Source organism: Hylaeus anthracinus, unplaced genomic scaffold, assembly GCF_026225885.1.
Source record: "Hylaeus anthracinus isolate JK02 unplaced genomic scaffold, UHH_iyHylAnth1.0_haploid 0, whole genome shotgun sequence".
Classification (NCBI taxonomy): Eukaryota; Metazoa; Arthropoda; class Insecta; order Hymenoptera; family Colletidae; genus Hylaeus; species Hylaeus anthracinus.
This window is the reverse complement of record NW_026533254.1, coordinates 17,055,820-17,073,603: the sequence shown is the minus strand read 5'-3', so window position 1 is coordinate 17,073,603 and position 17,784 is coordinate 17,055,820. Positions and strand designations below refer to the sequence as shown.

At 35.4% G+C, this 17,784-nt stretch overlaps 2 protein-coding genes across 3 annotated transcripts; one reads left to right on the top strand and one right to left on the bottom strand.

The window, feature by feature from the left end:
• Positions 1-63: 63 nt before the first annotated feature.
• Positions 64-14,764, top strand: LOC128891073 (intermembrane lipid transfer protein VPS13B). Of its 2 annotated transcripts, XM_054150271.1 has the most exons (39): positions 64-295; positions 556-812; positions 894-1,071; positions 1,147-1,225; positions 1,293-1,468; positions 1,532-1,635; positions 1,702-1,951; positions 2,027-2,214; positions 2,311-2,520; positions 2,596-2,734; positions 2,794-2,911; positions 2,983-3,125; positions 3,198-3,370; positions 3,454-3,630; positions 3,701-3,989; positions 4,072-4,234; positions 4,299-4,686; positions 4,805-4,940; positions 5,016-5,183; positions 5,252-5,472; positions 5,547-5,766; positions 5,830-6,034; positions 6,113-6,290; positions 6,358-6,687; positions 6,752-6,955; positions 7,023-7,138; positions 7,205-7,553; positions 7,629-7,745; positions 7,825-7,941; positions 8,016-8,285; positions 8,355-8,966; positions 9,041-9,136; positions 9,206-12,776; positions 12,849-13,253; positions 13,337-13,513; positions 13,597-13,767; positions 13,838-14,031; positions 14,107-14,445; positions 14,531-14,764. In XM_054150271.1, exons 2-39 carry the CDS (start codon positions 726-728, stop codon positions 14,759-14,761), a joined length of 11,289 nt encoding a protein of 3,762 aa, XP_054006246.1. In that variant the 5' UTR covers positions 64-295; positions 556-725; the 3' UTR covers positions 14,762-14,764. The 2 variants fall into 2 exon arrangements, with proteins under 2 accessions (XP_054006246.1, XP_054006239.1); XM_054150264.1 differs by having other exon boundaries at positions 2,048-2,214; positions 9,041-12,776.
• A 94-nt stretch (positions 14,765-14,858) lies between these two features.
• LOC128891087 (RING finger protein 37) lies at positions 14,859-17,309 on the bottom strand. Its single transcript, XM_054150282.1, has 2 exons — positions 16,470-17,309; positions 14,859-16,388 (listed from the first exon to the last, which is right to left on the bottom strand). Exons 1-2 carry the CDS (start codon positions 17,111-17,113, stop codon positions 15,539-15,541), a joined length of 1,494 nt encoding a protein of 497 aa, XP_054006257.1. The 5' UTR covers positions 17,114-17,309; the 3' UTR covers positions 14,859-15,538.
• Positions 17,310-17,784: the final 475 nt, after the last annotated feature.

Sequence of the window (17,784 nt, the reverse complement as noted above, 5' to 3'; positions counted from 1 at the left end):
TCTCATTCAAATATTTTGAATGAATAATGACGCGCATGCGCACTACAGTTACTTGTCACATGTAGCTGCAGTGCATCAGTGCTTGTCAAATTGCTAAGGTTAAGGCAGACGGCAAAAATAAAACTATATTTACAAAACATAAAGTTACAGTTACAAAACCCTCGATTATAAATCATTGATAGTGTTATTATTTACTCCACTGTTCCGGTATAAATACATACAGGACGCGCATTTGTTAAAACACGCTTTTATTGGCAATTTCGATGCATGGTTGACTGCCGATGTTCAATTTGAGGTTAATACATATTTCACAAATATGTTGTGACTTGTTGTATAATAATGTATTAATATAGCTATGAAAGATACAAGTTACAACGTCTCTACCTAGGAACGAAAGCAGAATAAAAATTAATTTTTAAAGTGACTACTGATTTTGTTCACCCCACTTCACTTTCCCTTTAAAAATGTTTACTGTAATTGTTCTAAGACCAAATACAACATTATTTACGTTATTTACATTACTTACTGATAGTCAATTAATCTTATCATTTTCAGATAAAGATGCAAATTTTTAAATCGTGCTTGATAGCTTTCTGATCGATATATTTGGAATATGTACTTCACGAAGAAGCAAATTAAAGAATAAAATTATCAAAACTTTTTATATTTATACAAATTTATTTAACTTGTGAGAGTATGTGGAATGCATTGAATTATCAGTCACAATGTTCAAATTGGAATCATATATAACTCCAGTGATTCTTAGTTATGTTGAAAAGTATGTGAAAAATTTTAAACCAGAACAATCTCAGGTATAATCTTTTATACAATTATAACACATAATTTTAAGATATTTATTTGCCTACTATATATTATCTTAATGTACATTTCAGGTTTCATTATGGGGTGGCGATGCATCATTTCAAAATCTTGATTTACGATTGGAAGTTTTGGAAGAACAACTCAATCTTCCTTTTGTCTTTGTTAGTGGTCACATACATGAATTGCTTATTCATGTTCCCTGGGTAAAAATTACTTCTGAACCAATTGTTATTACAATAAATACAATAGGTAAGTACTAAGAAGTGTATAAAAGGTTTGTCATGACTCAAAACAGATAAAAATAATTGAAATTTTTATTCGAAGAATGCATTTTAAAATTGAAAGATGATACTAAAGTGGAAGCCAGTACTTCTAGAGTACTGAGAAGACCAGAGATGCCACAGTAAGAAAAATTATTATATTTATTAGTTTATAATATAACAAACATTCTCATATTACTTTGTTAATAGGGAAGTAACATTACCTGGTTACATAAAAAGTATAGTAACAAAAGTTGTAAATAACATAACAATTATTTGTAATAATCTAATTCTAAAATATGTGGAAGAAGATATTGTTCTTAGCGTCAATGTCAGATTTCTTAGTATGCAAACTGTTGATAACAAATGGGAACCAGCATTTACTGGTATGTATGTTATATTGCATTGCAATAATTAATGACATATATTAAAATTATATATATTTATAGATGTCAATGCATATGAAGTTTTGCTTAGGAAAGTTATTACTATTCAGGACCTAACTTTATGTTTAGACAAAATGGATGCTTCTGGAAAAATAGAAATATATCAGGTACTTACTTCTTATCATTGTACACTATAAATTTTTCAGACTTTATGAATATATTTTATATTTCAGGATCCTGTTCTATATCGATGTTCTGTTATAATACGTTTAATCATAAAATATCATAGCAATACAGCAAGAAGACCTGCCATTACGCGTTTAGATCTTGATTGTCAAAAAATGGAATTTAGCATAACAGAACAACAAATACCAATGTTGTTGAGACTAGCTGCTTTGATAATGGCTTTGCAAACAAAACAATTTCCATCCAATAGAGAAGAATCATTAATTTCTGTAGAGGAAAGGGAAGAGAACACTGAAGGTCTTATATTAATCCATATAGCATAATTCTGCATTGTATTGTAAGCAGACTTGTTACTGTTTAATGATATTTCAGATGACATTATTTATCATACAGGTGATACTGCAGACACAACAGAATGGAGCGGATGGGCTTGGAACATGGTATCATCTTTGTTACCTTTTGATTTGGACAATGATTGGTCTGCAGAACAACAAATGGCTTATTCTGAACACACGATTCATTTGGGCATATATGTCAAAGATGCCACATTAACTTTTAAGGCAGATATTTTAAAGACAGTATTTCTCGTTTAAATTTTAATCGCGTTAAACTTCGAGATAAACTTACATAGTAAGAAATTACCGTTCTTTATACAGACAGTTGAAAATATTAAGGAGCAATTATTTTATAAGTCGCGCAAACTCAGATACAAATCATTCCTAACACTGGGATTAAATGGCGTGATGGTAGATACGTTAACTAAAGGAATTCATGTGACTAGTTTTCAAATTGTAATGAGTCGTATACTTATATATCCAAGAGGAAATTGTAGCTGTGGGCATATCGAAGTAGTTGATGGAGCACAAGTAATATTTCATATTATATTTTTAATTTTTTTATCGATATAAACTGTAACTAAACGGATTAATTATTTCATCTAGCCACCCTTATATCTAGTAGCTGGAAAATTAAATCCTGATTATTTAAAAGATTCATTATTTGACGATGATTCGGTGGAAAATAAAGGAAAGGAGAGAAATTACGAACGTGCGAAATATTACCACTTAAATCCAGTTTCAGGTAACAGAACTTTAATTTTAGATTCCAAACTTAATGTTACTTATATAAATTATTTTTAGAGTCAAAACTAAAAGAGCGATGTCCCGCTTTCGTTATGAATTATGCTCATTACATTCAAATACCAAGTGATATCATTCCTGAGAAGCTGGCAGAATTTGGATCTAATTTTGAATACAGGTAACCCGAATATTTAAATATTTTTTTGGAAAAATTTTTACATAAAAGTGACTAAATTTATATTGTTCCAGCGATTTAAAAGAATGCAGAAATATAAGGTATAAAATTAGTAATTTAACAATTCGACTATGCTCAGGCGTTCTTCATCGTATCGATACAATAAAGCAAGCTGCCGCGAATTATGATTATAATCCATATATTGTAACAAAACCAGGTATTTATACAATTAGATTCGGGTTGTGTATCTATAAAATGTTAAAAAAATCATCGAATAAATCATTGTTAGATCCACTCGTGGATGAACTTCCACCAGTTACATTAGAAGAATATGAAAACTTACAAAAAAATGTACCTAAGGTTGAAACAAGATTAGTGGTAGAGAAAGCGTCTCTTCAATTGCAATTAGCCGATCACTCTATTACTGGACTACCACGGCAGCGAAACATTGTTGAAAGTCGAGTATGTGATAAAATCGATTACTGTACATGTATAGAAATAATGTGCTTATTATTATTTACTTTTTTTCCATATTGTTTGACTAGACGGCGCCTTTAGCACCTGCTTTTACAGACGATCCCTTCATGAGTATTGAATGCGACGAAGCAATGATAGGTGTGATACAGCCCTTGTATCCATTTAGACTTGCCGCGTGTGCCTCAAAGCAGACTGATCTTTCAACAGAAATGTTTCGCCAGTGCCATAAGAGTATAATGCTACAGGTACTGTAAAAGACAAGAGTATTATTATATTCGTATTTTTTATCTTCGGTAATAATTTATTTAATTTTAGGTACATGGAGGAAGGAGTCAACTTTATCTAACTAAAAATTCCCACACATCGATAATAATGCCTTACTCTGTTAAATGTAATGCCAAAAAGTTGCTTTATCCACAGTATTGGAAGAATGTTGATTTAATACATGAAACGTATTCAGCACATATAGATAGTATTACAGTTACTGGAACAAAAGCAAAATTAATGGTTGCCGCATCTATCGTGACTTCAATTTTCAATCCCACGGACGCAACAAATCCCCTTGTGTGTTCTTCTTTATTCACCGATGCCTATCAAGAAACAAGTATGTAGCATACTAATAAAAAAACCAATCGTTCAGAAGTATTTCATTTATTAAATATATTTAATTTAATTGTACCTTTCAGATCCCATTTATTTGGAGTTGTTATTGGAAAATATAAATATTAAAAAATTATCATCTATGATTACAGTTTCGAATGAAATAAGTATAAGTTCTGTAAAAATGTTTGCTTTACACGAGATGCAACAGGCCCTTATATTCTCAGGCCCTGAAAGCAATATTCATGGGTAAGTATACAGTGAAAACTATTTATAAACTCTAGTTTGACAACGATTTTTTCGGTTTTTTTAGCGAGGTAGAAAATAAATCACTCCTGACATCTGTGATACAGTATCCAAAAGATGTTGAGAAACAAACACATCCACCTCTTATTTCACTTCAAATGGCAGACATCCGAGCTTCGCTCGATCCATTGTTCTTCAAATGGCTCGAGTATCGCGTTACATATTATAATTTAGGCACTTTGTGTACTATAAGGCCTGAAACGCAACAGCATTTCGAAGGTACATCCTCCGATACTGGCACCAAAAAAAAGACGTTTCCCAGTCTGCACGAAAGTGTCCACAGTTCCTCGGACAAGGAAAAAAGGAAATCAGTTGTAATGACAGAGAAATCAAAGACTTTGCAGACTGATGAGACCCAAAAAAAACTTGACGCAAAAATTAAAGGCGAACGACAGGTACATCGTTTATATACTACGATATTTCAAAATGCGTAACTTTCGAACATGTATTAAGTTTTTCCTTTCAATAGTTTTGGCATATAGTTAGTAGTTATAAAGATGTAATTTATGGTAGAACTTACAGAATTTGGGAATATTGGCCAGATTAGCAAAAGTGTATCCATGGTGGTGTGGTCTAGTATTAAGTGGTTGTGTTGGACATATTGTCATTTACATACCGTCGACTACAATGAGTGGCATTGGTGCACATGGTAAGCATACACTCAAGCAGAATGAAATGTATATTTTTAGCTAACTTTGATAATTATGCTTATCACGTTATTTAGGCATAGAAGAAGCAAAGGACAAAGCACTAAAAGCCGATAATAATCTACAAATGTTAATAATAAAGTTACCCAGCCTTCTTGTTCACTCATCTAATATAAATTTTGAACTGCTAGCACCTCATCTTCAGAAGTTGCCTGTTAAGCTACCAAAATCAATGTGGACAAACAGTAAGCAACAAAACAAAAAAACTGTCTAGTATACCAAGGAATGTTATTCTCAATGCAATTTGTTCTAGAGTTGCAAAGTTTCCCGTGGACGTTGAGCCTCGTTGAATTTCATTGCTACATGTTACAACAACAAACGCAAAAGAACTTAATCAAGAAAGTGTCATTGAACGCCACAGTTGCTCTTACGACTAAAATTTCATCCCAATCAGGAGGAAATGCATTGTCTGCTTTAGGCGTTTGTGTTCACATCGACAACTCTCCTATCATCATTTCGATCTCTGAAGAACAGGTACTACAATAAATGCTGTAACAAATTCATTTTCATATATTATTTCATAATACTATAAAATATTCTTACTTCAGGTAGTTTTCATGAATAAAGTAATTACAAGTATTTTAAGCGTATTGCGAGTTTCAACCGGTACTAATAAAAGTGTTATAGCTAGTACTCAAATAAATACCGAAACACAAGTAGTTCTGCCTATCATACCACAAACTCCATCTACACCGACACAATTACTTTTCCCTGAAGATACAACTACAAACTCAACCGTTTCAACTTCAAAAGATGACATTTCACAAGGTATATTACAAATAAACTCAGTCTTCGTTCAATTTTGCATTGAATATTTCAATTTTTCCGTAGAATCGGATGAATTACTTTTGACGGCGTGGATCCAGTGGACTATAACAAAAATCGCAATTAAATTATACGTCACAGAGAAAGAAAATGCGTCCTCGTTAAAATTGGTCCTCGAACTAGAAGACATTATTACTTCTTTAGACTTGCAACCTGTCTATCTTAAATTGAAAAGCAAAATTACAACTGCCACCGTATTCCACTATACTAGGTATATAATTGTATAGTGTAAAGCAATTGATTTTTATGATTTTAATTTAACTACATTGATTGAAGTAATCCTTGACAGAGCACCGAACTCATCAACTTGGGATATTGGGGAGTATGGAGGTGCAATACTTTGTGGAAGAGAAGATAACATGGAAAAAGGTGATGACTCTGGGTTTCTTAGTTTCACCATGACCAGGGCAAAATCGGGAAATGTTCATACGCGGTGGGGTATCCATAAACGACATAAGACCCAGAAGGTACTTAACGCTAAGCGACAAGGTTAATAACATTCTCAAAGTACTCTATTCACTTTTCATCTTTCAGAAAGATACAATGGCAGAAAGTACATTATCTACTAATAATTATATTTCTGAAGTAGTTGTGAAGATGCAAATGGTGGATATAATTTTGCCACTTACTGTAGTCAGTAAATACATGCAACTATTAAAACCTTTTACTTGTTTTTATCAATCCATTGAGAAAGATACAGGCGAAACTCCTGAACAAAATGTAACACCGCATTTAACTAGCGTCGCTACCCTCGATAACGAAGCGTTACCATTGATATATCTCGATTTCAAAGGACTCAGGCTGATGTTGCCTGTCTCGAATATAATGAAATTCAAACCACAACATGATTTGTTAATGCTTCAGGTAATAATATACTTTGTAAAAATATAAGCTTATAATTAAAAATAATTGGTTTGTACTTTTGCAGTTGGATGGAATTCGTATCACTCCGCACGCGGAAAATCCAATTTGCAGAACACCTTTGAGATTAGATATATATCAACTTGCAGCTCAGGCGAATATTCTAAGTATACCAGGCTCGGCTGTGGAAGATCGACAATACCAAATTAATGTTAAAAGCATATGTGCTCATACGACTACTTGGAAAAACTATCAAATCAGTATTAACAAGGTACGTCGAGATCCCTTTAAAATTACAATTGTTTCAGAAATATAATCGTAAAATTATTTATCTCTAGAAGTTATCACAATCGTATCTTTATACCATGAATGAAAATCCTGCGTTAGAATGGAACAAACTTGGCCACGGAAATAGTTTAGAACAACAATTTTCCATGCTTCCTTTATTATCAAAGTATGTGACAGTTAAATTGACTAGTCGTGGTTGGTATAAGATTATTAATATAAGTATCTGCTACAGGTTTGATCTGTGCTTGATCATTGCTCCGCCCGTTTTATTTAAACCGGATATAACAGTATGTGGAAGTGCTGTTGAAGTGAATTGCATTACGGACATTGAAGTGACAATAAATTTAGATCAAATTCAGTTAATTTCAATTTTACATAATGAATTTAGAAACTTATTACTGGGAAATTTTGAACATAAAAGTGCAACTACGTCTAGCAATACAGTGCATAAGATTTCGTCAACCATGGGAAGTGTTAAACAAATTACGTGGACGAAGCAAGCTTCCACTGATATCGATGTTGATTTTACTAAGGATAGTGGCATTGATTTTGAAACATCCAGTGTGAATTCGACGATTGTCGTAAGTTTTGTTGGTGAATTTTAATTTGTCGATATATATGCAACAGTATTATTTTATTAAGAGTTACACTTTTAGGGTAAATCTCCACTTCAAGAGACTTCTTTACTTTTACCTTTTGAATTCTTAGTAAATTGTGGCAAAATAACATTCGTACTTTACGATATTCAAAAAGTGTCTACCGAATACGAAGTCGTGAGTAAATCTTTAATAAGAATTACGTCTTATAATTAATTATATTTGAAAATGAATACGAAACATAACATTCACGTAGGATATCAATGAAATTGAAGAAGACGAGGGCAAAAGTCAGAAACTACCACTACTTTATGTAATGGTTAACCAACCAAATATTTATTTTTCGCAGCAGCATCCATCGCAAAAAATCCAAGTATACAATTTTCCGAATAATACAATTTTATAAAAAAAAAAAAAACTTTTTAATGAAAATTTATAATCTATTAGGTATCGTGTTTTGATATGACCATGGCACTTGGAGAAAAGGAAAATCAAGAAATAATTTCAATACCGACAGAAAAAAACTTCAAAGTGTTTATGCTCGAAACAAAAAATGGCGATTTGCATCCAGATACAGGTATCCCGCCATCTTTTGTGACATTGAAATATGAGAAAACTTTAGGAAAAAATCCACAGTTCTCCATAGATATGGGCAGACCGACAAAAATTTATTTCTCTCTATCAAGACTGAGTCAAATATACGCTATGCAAAATAAGGTAATAGGTCATGTTTAATGATAATAGTACTGTATTTATATTCATAAACAATATCTTATTTATTATTAGATATTGTCATGCTTGATGAACTTACATGAAGCAACACCAACAGAACAGTTTGATGACGTAAAGGTGTCTTCTGTAACAAAACTGAAAAAACTGAATTGGCCTGATTTTAACATAAGTACAAAACAAGTTGTATTATCTCTCAAAACTGATTCCGGTGCTGAGATAATAATTAGTTTAGCTTTACTGTCTGGAAACATCTCATCTCTTCTTAGGCCTGATAGAATATATTCCAACACGGTCATAGACTCTTTCATCATATCAGCAATTTTAAATGAAAATATAAAAGTCCTCTTGAATCCATGGTGTTGTAATATTACGCTTTGTTTGCTTTGGGAACCATGGCAAAATGCTGACTCTATTCCCCAAATACAAATACAGGCAGATAGCGATAGCCTTTATTTAGATTTCGGACCAGAGCAAATAAAAATTATAAAGAACGTTGTAGACGATTGTCAATTGCTCCTAAATGAATTAACGGCCTCTCCTTCGAAGAACAAGAGTAACGAGAAACAGATTGTACTGTCCACTGAGCAACATTATAAAGACGATCTTAAAGCAGGAGCGTTCCAATTTGTAAACGGTAATGCGGACGAACTACCTTTCCCGTATCAAGTAAGTTCCTTTGACCAGAGATCTTAGTAGTCTTTATGATAAAATTGCATTTCCTGATATACTATTTAATTCAGGTTATATTTTTCACCTATCCTCAACAATCGATGGCTTGGAGATACCCACAACCAAGGACATTGACACGAATACATGTATCACCAGTTCCATTTGAAGTAAGTAATTTCACTTATAAATTTCTCCCTCAACTATACCCTGTACTAAGTACAATCTGTCTTTTACAGACCCTAGACTCCGATAACGATTACATCGACAAAGTACATTGCGCTCTCGAATACTGGAGCGACTGTCACATGTCCTATCAACGTTACATCGACTTCTATTTATCAGAGACGGACTCGTACCGTTTAGAATTACCTGAAAAAGCTCCAGCGCGAGCAGTAGCTTGCATATGGCGCGTAGTTTTGTTATCCACCAGTAACCGACCACTGTCCAAAACGATCATTTCAGCGCGTATACTTGCAGCATGCTTACGTATCGATTCGTACTTCAATTCTTCAATTATACCAAACATACAAGCCGCGCTGAACATCGGTGTCATACACGTATCTATGTACAATCATGTTAACGCTGACATGCACTACAGTACTTTGCCACCTCCGTTGAAAAATTACACTTTGAAAGGTACGATCCCTGAGACTCAATGCTTCATGTCTTTAGAACATAAGGAGGCTATCTTCGTACTTAACAGATGGATAGATGGTTCGATGTTGATCGATATTAATGGTATATTCGGTGTACACGTTCTAGACTATGGTCACTTGACCATGCAGGAAATACTCGATCCCTTCGAAGCAAGATTTCAGCTGTCTTTATCAGATAAAACGGATATATCCTTGATGTGTAGTCCTTTCTCGTTGAAGATATCACCGACGATAACGCACACGCTTGCAGTTTCGGCCCACTTATGGTTCACATTCCTAGAAGAGGAAAACAAAAATATGATTTTATTCACACGTTATGTAGTAGCCAATGACAGCAACGTGTCCATTCTCTTTGGTCAAAGTGGTGCAGTGGATAATATACTATTGGAGAGCAGGCAGTGTACTTTTTACTCGTGGCGACATATCAGCAATAAAATGATACGGATAGCGATAGAAGAAAATGTTTGGTTGTGGAGCAAACCCTTCTCTGTTGGCACAGATGGTGTTCAAGCGGTCGAATTTCACAATTCTGTAACCAAAGCAGCGGCGTTTGTAAGCGTTACGTCGCTTTCTGCTACGCAAAAGCTCGTAACGTTCTCTGGGCAGCTTATAATCTCCAATCAATTAACCGACAACTTCGAAATGAAATTAGTCAAGTACGAAGGCGACATTGGATCCAAGGTAAATGTATTGAAGGATGTCTATACGATTTATGGCAAAAGTCGTCCGCCATCCGTGGTACTCGACGGAAATAAAAAAATGGCAATACGTTTACGGTTCACCAGCATGGCTAATCTGTCGTGGACAGGGGATATCCCTCTCCAACCTAATGCCAAATGGGGACAACCGTGGTTAGTCAAAGTACCATGGCAAGAACACGGCCAATTTCTAAGTATTTGGGTACGAATAGTAACGCAGACCATTCAGGACAGAGTGAAGGTACTAGCTGTACTCAGCCCACTTTACATGATTCGATCACACCTACCAGTACCAGTCAGAGTACAGATGGACACGCCCTCATTGAAGATATCTTTGAGCACTATGGTAAATGGCAGAGGCGAACGACAACAACTGTATTGTCCAGGGACATTTGAACACTTTCATCAGTTAACATTTCAATTGGAATCCGGAGTTTCCACATCTAATCCATACGTGCCGTTGTCTTACAGTTCTGTGGATCAAAGGAAATTTTTCAGGAGACCTGAAACTGAAGATATCGATAATATACTGAAAGATCTCGACAGCGAAAGCGAAGAAACAGAGTGGCCCTTCCAGAGTGACCTGATTGAGGACTGGATATCTGCAGAGCAACCACAGACACACGTGCAAGTGAAATATCAGGATGCTGGGTTAGTCTCGAGTACTTTGTTGCTAGAATTACAACCCTGGTGCTTTATATTGAACTCCATGGGATGCCACTTGTCTCTCGTGTCAGAGGATACCGAACTTTGCCAAATTCCTCATTATGGTATCGTAACACCACCGAAATTAGAAGGTACCTTTCATTTATGCGTTGGAGTTGGCGATACATTCTACACATCTCAAGCTCTCCAATTGGCGCGTCCAGACTGGAGCCAAAGCTTTTACATGCCACGAATCGGCGGACTGATTCCTGTTGATGGAAACGTTAAAACATGCGTGGACTGCGGCTCGAGTGTCTCTATAATGAACATCAATTCGAATATGCACGAAGATATGCGCCTGATCCGCATAACAAGTAGTCATGTCATCAGCAATTTAACGTCCCAAGAACTGTACGTCGCCACATTAGCAGTGCACGAAGATGCAAACAAGTTAGAACTGCCCAACGATCTCACACTTTACAGCCTCAATATTTCACCCATGGAAGACCAGAAACAAGGGATACCGATTACGCAATGGTATACATTGTACATGGATGACATCATGGAGCCTCTTGTACTTTACATTTCGTTGAGTTTAGGGCATAAATGGTCGTGTCCCATTCGAGTCGATCAAGGAATGAGTCGCAAGTGCGTGGCTGTTCCAAATGGTTCCAGTACTCTGCCAGTAGTTATCACAACCCAAGAGGATAAAGGCACAACGTACATAATGATCCACATCGATCATCATCCTCAATTGCTGATCGAAAATACCTGTGCTTTCAAAATTGTCTTGGGCCAGGCTAACGATACGTCTGATGGAATAATACCAGACACTTCTCACTTCTCATGGATTTGCGAGGTTGAAAGTAACGCCACGTGCCATTACTCAATTCCATCCGTTAGTAACAGGTTACCCGATGCACCTGTCTCAAACGTGTCAAATGTACTACTATTTTCTGCCATAACAAGTAGTCAGAACGAGCAGTCGTCAAAAAACAGAGACCTGCGATGGTCGAGGGTTATAAATCTATCTGCAATATCAAATGCCTCTGTAGATCAATATGTAAGGCTACCATCCTATGGCGATGTGAAGCTGATCATGCAAAACTGTTGTTACACCACGATTATCAATGTAGTACCCATATCACAAGTGGAAGTGTCTGCACGAGACATTAGAAGTCGACTTTTGAGCAAGGAGAACGATACAAAGGATGTAGAAATAATGGATAGCACGTTCATCGAGCAACTGGACGATGATAAAACGATAATAAATGTACACAGCTCCGATAGCTCGACGTCAGTGACCACTTTCTTCTCGGCTCAGGACGACAATTTAATGACGGAAGCTGCCTCTCCATCGCAAATCAATTTAAGACAATTAATTACAAATATGGATAACGTAAAAGCTACCGCAAACGATGATGTGAAACCTGACGAATGTAATTCGAAAAAAGGTTCTGCGACCGTTTGTCTTCGCGGGGTTACTATTATTCTCATGCACGACATGAATGAAAACACACAAAGGATCGAAGTTGCAAGTTTATCCATGACTGATGTAATAGTCACTGTTACAACGAGGTCTAAAATCATCAACCTCTGTACTTTCATAGGCGATTTACAATTCGATAATCAATTATTCGATCAAGGAGGTTTTGACTTCCCAGTGGTATTGATAAGTCAAAGTCCTCTTGTCACGAAGGGAATGGGGTATTATACGAACAATTGTTTAATGAATAAAATAAAACAAATCAGAGAGAATTCCTTAATAGCTATTGATTATGTTTTGGAGAAACAGGGACATTTAAAAGGTATTTAACACTAAGTCTGAATTCTCAATATATTTCTTACTCGTGTACTAACTTCTTTTTTTAAATATGTAGCATGGAAAGAAATTTATTTAAAGATTGCACCCATTAGCGCCTACATCGAGGACACGTACATAGCTCAATTATTGACCTACGCAACTTCAATGGTACCACCAAGACTCTTAGTATCAGATGACACAAAGAAGCTACGAACATTAATTTCGACTACTGGAGTGTGCATACCTGATTACATAATGGTTGACGCGAAAATATTAAGCGCCCCGTTAAGGCTACAAAATTTAAAAATAGAACCTGTATCTATCTTGCTAAGCGTTCATACTTTTATGCGCTTATATGTGGCTTTGGATCATTCACCTCTGTACTTCGGAACATTTGAGAAGAAAAATGTTTTAACTACACCGTACAGGCTTGGTAATGCACTTACAATGCATTATCTATCTGGCGCTATATTTGGAGCAGGTATGAAAGTTAATACTCCCTAATTAACACTCTCTAATATTATGAATCTCAAATCTTAATATTTTAAATTGCTTATACTTTAGGTTGGGTGGTTGGATCCTTGGAAATATTGGGTTCACCAGGAAGCTTAGCGCAAGCCCTTGGCTCAGGGCTTCGAGACTTTATCTCTCTTCCGTTTCAAGGTTTATTGCAAGGTCCGTGGAGTTTCATTGTTGGAATAACGCATGGTTCAGCCAGTTTAATGAGACACGTCACAGCAGGTATTAACATCTGCATACAAATGAGCTTACGTTGGAACGTACACATTTTCTCAGCATTTTCTTAAGAAATCTATTTCACATAGGCACACTCAATTCGGTAACAAAGTTGGCGTCCAGTGTGGCACGAAATTTAGATCGCCTGACGCTCGATGAAGAGCATCTTCAAAGACAAGAGGAGTCTAGAAGAATGCGTCCTCAAGGCATGGCGCAAGGGCTTTATCAAGGCTTGTCAGGACTTGGGATGAGCGTTCTTGGTACTTAACAATACTATTTCAATTCGTTTTCACTGAAACAATTATGCTAATTTAAATATCACTTGTTTAGCTGCGGTGGCTGGTATCGCTCATCATCCCTTGCAACAAGTTTGGTCAGGAGAGATGACAACTAAAAGTCTGGTGACTGGAGTTGGACTTGGATTAGTCGGAGTAGTTACAAAACCTTTAAGTGGAGCTGCAGAATTAGTTGCACTGACTGGACAAGGACTTCTTCAGGGCGCTGGGTGGAATTCGTTGCCCTCTGTAAGTAGTTTTCAGAAATGAAATGTTTCCGAATAGTATGAATTAAATCAATTAACGACTAATACATCTTTGCAGCCTCGACAACGACCCGTGGTTCAATATACAACTGGCAACAACAATGCGTCTATTAGATATGCTTGGTGGCTGCTACCCTTGTTGGAGAACAACCATGGCAATATTTTACACGTTACCAATGCAGATTATGTCATCCAACAAGGCAGCAATCGAGCCGTAACATTAGTCCTAACAAGGCACGCACTGTTACTAGTTAACGTAGCTGAAGATAGCGTAGAGCGTATATTTTTATTGAAAGACTTGACGAGTGCTGATCACCATCTTGATTCGACGATATGTTTATATTGCTCCCCTGAGACAACAGAAACCAACAGACCTGTATCACCTGCTCCATTTGAGGTATAGTATATAATTTATTCCATTCTATAAAAATTATGTACCTCTAGGAATAATATAATCTTCATTAAAAATTGTTTAATTAAAGATGGATCAAGAAATGCGAGCACGAGTGGCGGAATATGTGCGAACCAGCAGTACCGGGTTAGCCAGTGTCTCCACAAACAGCGACGGACAGTCTGATATTTTTGAAAACGCTACACCTCATTCTGATCGTACTCTCACATTCTACGTTAGTCCAGATTCGCGTAATTATCTATTATCGTTACTTAACATTGCCAAGCGACAAAGTCAGGGTAGCGGGTTTCGAGTCTTGTAACGGATCATTCAAACGCGTTACATTAATTTAATTTTGCCCATCCGCAGGTGGATTGGATAATTCATATTTTTGAGAAATAAAAAGTGATAAATTAGTATTACGCTACGAATGAAAAAATTTATTAACAAATGTAATATGCGCGATACATGTGAGACTTGTGTACATATTTAACGCAACACTCTTATCTTTAATCTGAGTAATATATAATAGATAATTTTTAAATTTATGAATTTTACGCTAAAACAATGTCCTAACGTATGGTTACACGGAATTAATGACAATATGCACAATTCGGGAAACGTTCGTACATCAAGAAATGCTTTTTCAATTTTGTATACAAGAAATTTATACATTAAACAAATTCCACGTCCTTTATATACGGAGACAACACATACTGTACATATCGTAGAGAAGCTGTATTAAGTATTCATATAAATTCAAGCGTCAGGAATAAATAATGTTGCATTTTAATTTTCACATATTCTGTACAATTTTGCGGATCGGTTATAAACGACATACGTTAAACTTGTAACATAGTAAACATCCGGTAAAGGGAAAATTGTTGTGACTTGAAAGTACAATTTAATATAACTTAATTATTATACATCCTTATCGTTTAATATAAACTAGTAATCCAGAATTGCATTGCAATAAAATGTAAAAGATTTTATATATTTATTAAAAATTATTATTACATTTTATTTACAATATTTAGTGTAAAACAATCACAAGTAATATAAGGATTTAATTAATGTAAGAGAATCTTGTATTTACAAATTATTGATAAATACGTTTTATTTCGCCGTTTTTATATGACACTCTGCATAATGAACACCGATTATCTTCAATAGATGTTAAGGCTTTCCTGCATAACACATGTTTGCATGGCAGTTGATAAAAAATTCCATTAGGACAACAAGTACAAGTGTTCAACATAGAACTTTTGTCATGGTTCTCTGGAATGTTGTTAAAACGTTTTAAATGAGGAACTACTGTGGCAATATCGAACTTCACGCTGTTATCGGCCTTCAAGTTTACTACATCTGTACAGCTATCATTTTTTTTTTCATTTTCTCCTTCTATGTGCAATGATACATGAGAATTAGTAGATTTCTTTTTCTTGACTGGTTGAGTTAAAGTAGAAGCATTTCGTTTACGGGGCATTAAAATAACTGGCAGTTTGTGGCAGAACTTCTTATTCTCTTGAATACTTGTTACAGAAGTGTGCAACATCGGCTTACTTATATTTTTATTTAATCTATTTTGCTTTAACAAATATTTAGGAGCATCTGAAATTTGTTTGTCTATCATGCTCAAAGGTAATGTGTGACCTAAAACTCTTGGCAGCTTCTTAATTTCATCTGCATTACTGTTTTCAAGTAGAAACTTGTCTATTCTCATTTTTAGAGCAGCTGCTATGATAGGTTTACGATCTTCACTGAATGGTATGCCAGTAAAGGGATCGGATAATCTTCTTCCCCATAATGCTTCGGATTCCTCATGTTTTTGTAATGTGCTTTGATCAATTATTTTTCCACTAGGCAACAGAATAGGCTGTGTCATAATTTCCCAAGTGATGGCATCTAAGAAAGACTCTGGAATTTGTAGAGATGATTCCAGTACCTCCCTAAAACAATAATACATTTGTTGAGTAAAGAATTTGTATTGCATTTCTACAATAAATTGTAAAGCCCATTGTTATATTTACTTGTTATTTGTAACAGTAAGAGGTTGATCAATCTGCTTAGGTTTTTCTACTGAAGATTGCAGTGTATCTGCAAACTCAGACTTAAAAGATTGTTGTTTACACCATAAAGAAAAAATACTGGCCACTGTATCCTTTCCACAACGTGGTGATACAGTTCCCCATACTTCAATTTTGCCTAATGCAGGTACAGAGTTCTCTGTCTTACATATACACACCCTTAAGTTACTTAAATATGTTGCTAAATATCTCAGAGATGGTTTTATATGTTGTTTTAAAAAATTTGGTGGAACAGAGATTGCTTCATAGTTGTTATTCGAAAAAGAAAATAGCAGTCCAGCATTTGAGTGACCTAAGAATCCAGTAGCCAATAAAGTGTAAGGTACGCTGCTGTCATTACTGGTTTTGGCATGTAATTGGAAGCCCGAAGACTTCTGAGAACCAACATGTGGCCAAATCAAAATATGATTGATTGATACATTGCAGAGGAAGCTAATGTCAATGTTAACAGGTGGTTTAATACATGCATAAGCTAAGAAACCTTTATCAGAATCACTGATTAGGTTAGAAACTTCATGACCTTCTGTGCTGACAGTACTACACTCAATTTCAGGTCGTAAACGGGGATCACAGAAGTTGAAGAGCATTTCTCTGTTGCGAAATTTCAAGCCACAACATTCTTTAAAAAAGATAGCACTTTTCAATCGTTGCACATCAAGTAGAATAACTAGAGTATTTTTATAGAGGCGCTACTCTTCTCACAACGTTTGTTGCCATCTCCAGTCATGTCTAAGCAAAGGCATTCAACGTAGAACGCGGAAATATTTGAAGCGTAATATTACAAAAAGCAATCATTTTCTCCATAATTTGTTATCGGATAGTTAGTTGCCGACAACTAACACCTCTTAACACATTCTAACATATTTTAAGATCTCCTAATAACTCCAGAAGAATGACATAATATACCCCATCGTGGAAATTTTCCCTTTATTTCCCCTTCATTTCCTTACACATTTCCCTTTAATTTCATTCCATTTCCTGGTATATTTTCCTTTCATTTCCCTCCATTTCCTGCTATACTTCCCTTTAATTTCCTTTCATTTCCTTACACATTTCCTTTAATATTCCTCCATTTCCTGGTATATTTCCCTCTACTTCCTGGTACATTTCCCTATAATTTCCTCTCATTTCTGTGATATTTCCCTATAATTTCGCCTCATATCTGTGATATTTCCTGGTTTAACAATGTTGCAATGGCTCCGCTCAAAACTTCAACAATGTTGCAAATGGATCCGCTCAAAACTTCAACAATGTTGCA

Bases quoted from the DNA above. Each gene is read 5' to 3' on its own strand.
- LOC128891087 (XM_054150282.1), bottom strand. From the start codon at position 17,113: ATGCTCTTCAACTTCTGTGATCCCCGTTTACGACCTGAAATTGAGTGT. The intron at 16,389-16,469 runs GTAAATATAACA...TTATTGTTTTAG, and splicing joins CTTACTGTTACAAATAACAA to GGAGGTACTGGAATCATCTC.
- LOC128891073 (XM_054150264.1), top strand. From the start codon at position 726: ATGTTCAAATTGGAATCATATATAACTCCAGTGATTCTTAGTTATGTT. The intron at 1,469-1,531 runs GTATGTATGTTA...ATATATTTATAG, and splicing joins ATGGGAACCAGCATTTACTG to ATGTCAATGCATATGAAGTT. The intron at 1,952-2,047 runs GTCTTATATTAA...TTTATCATACAG, and splicing joins AAGGGAAGAGAACACTGAAG to GTGATACTGCAGACACAACA.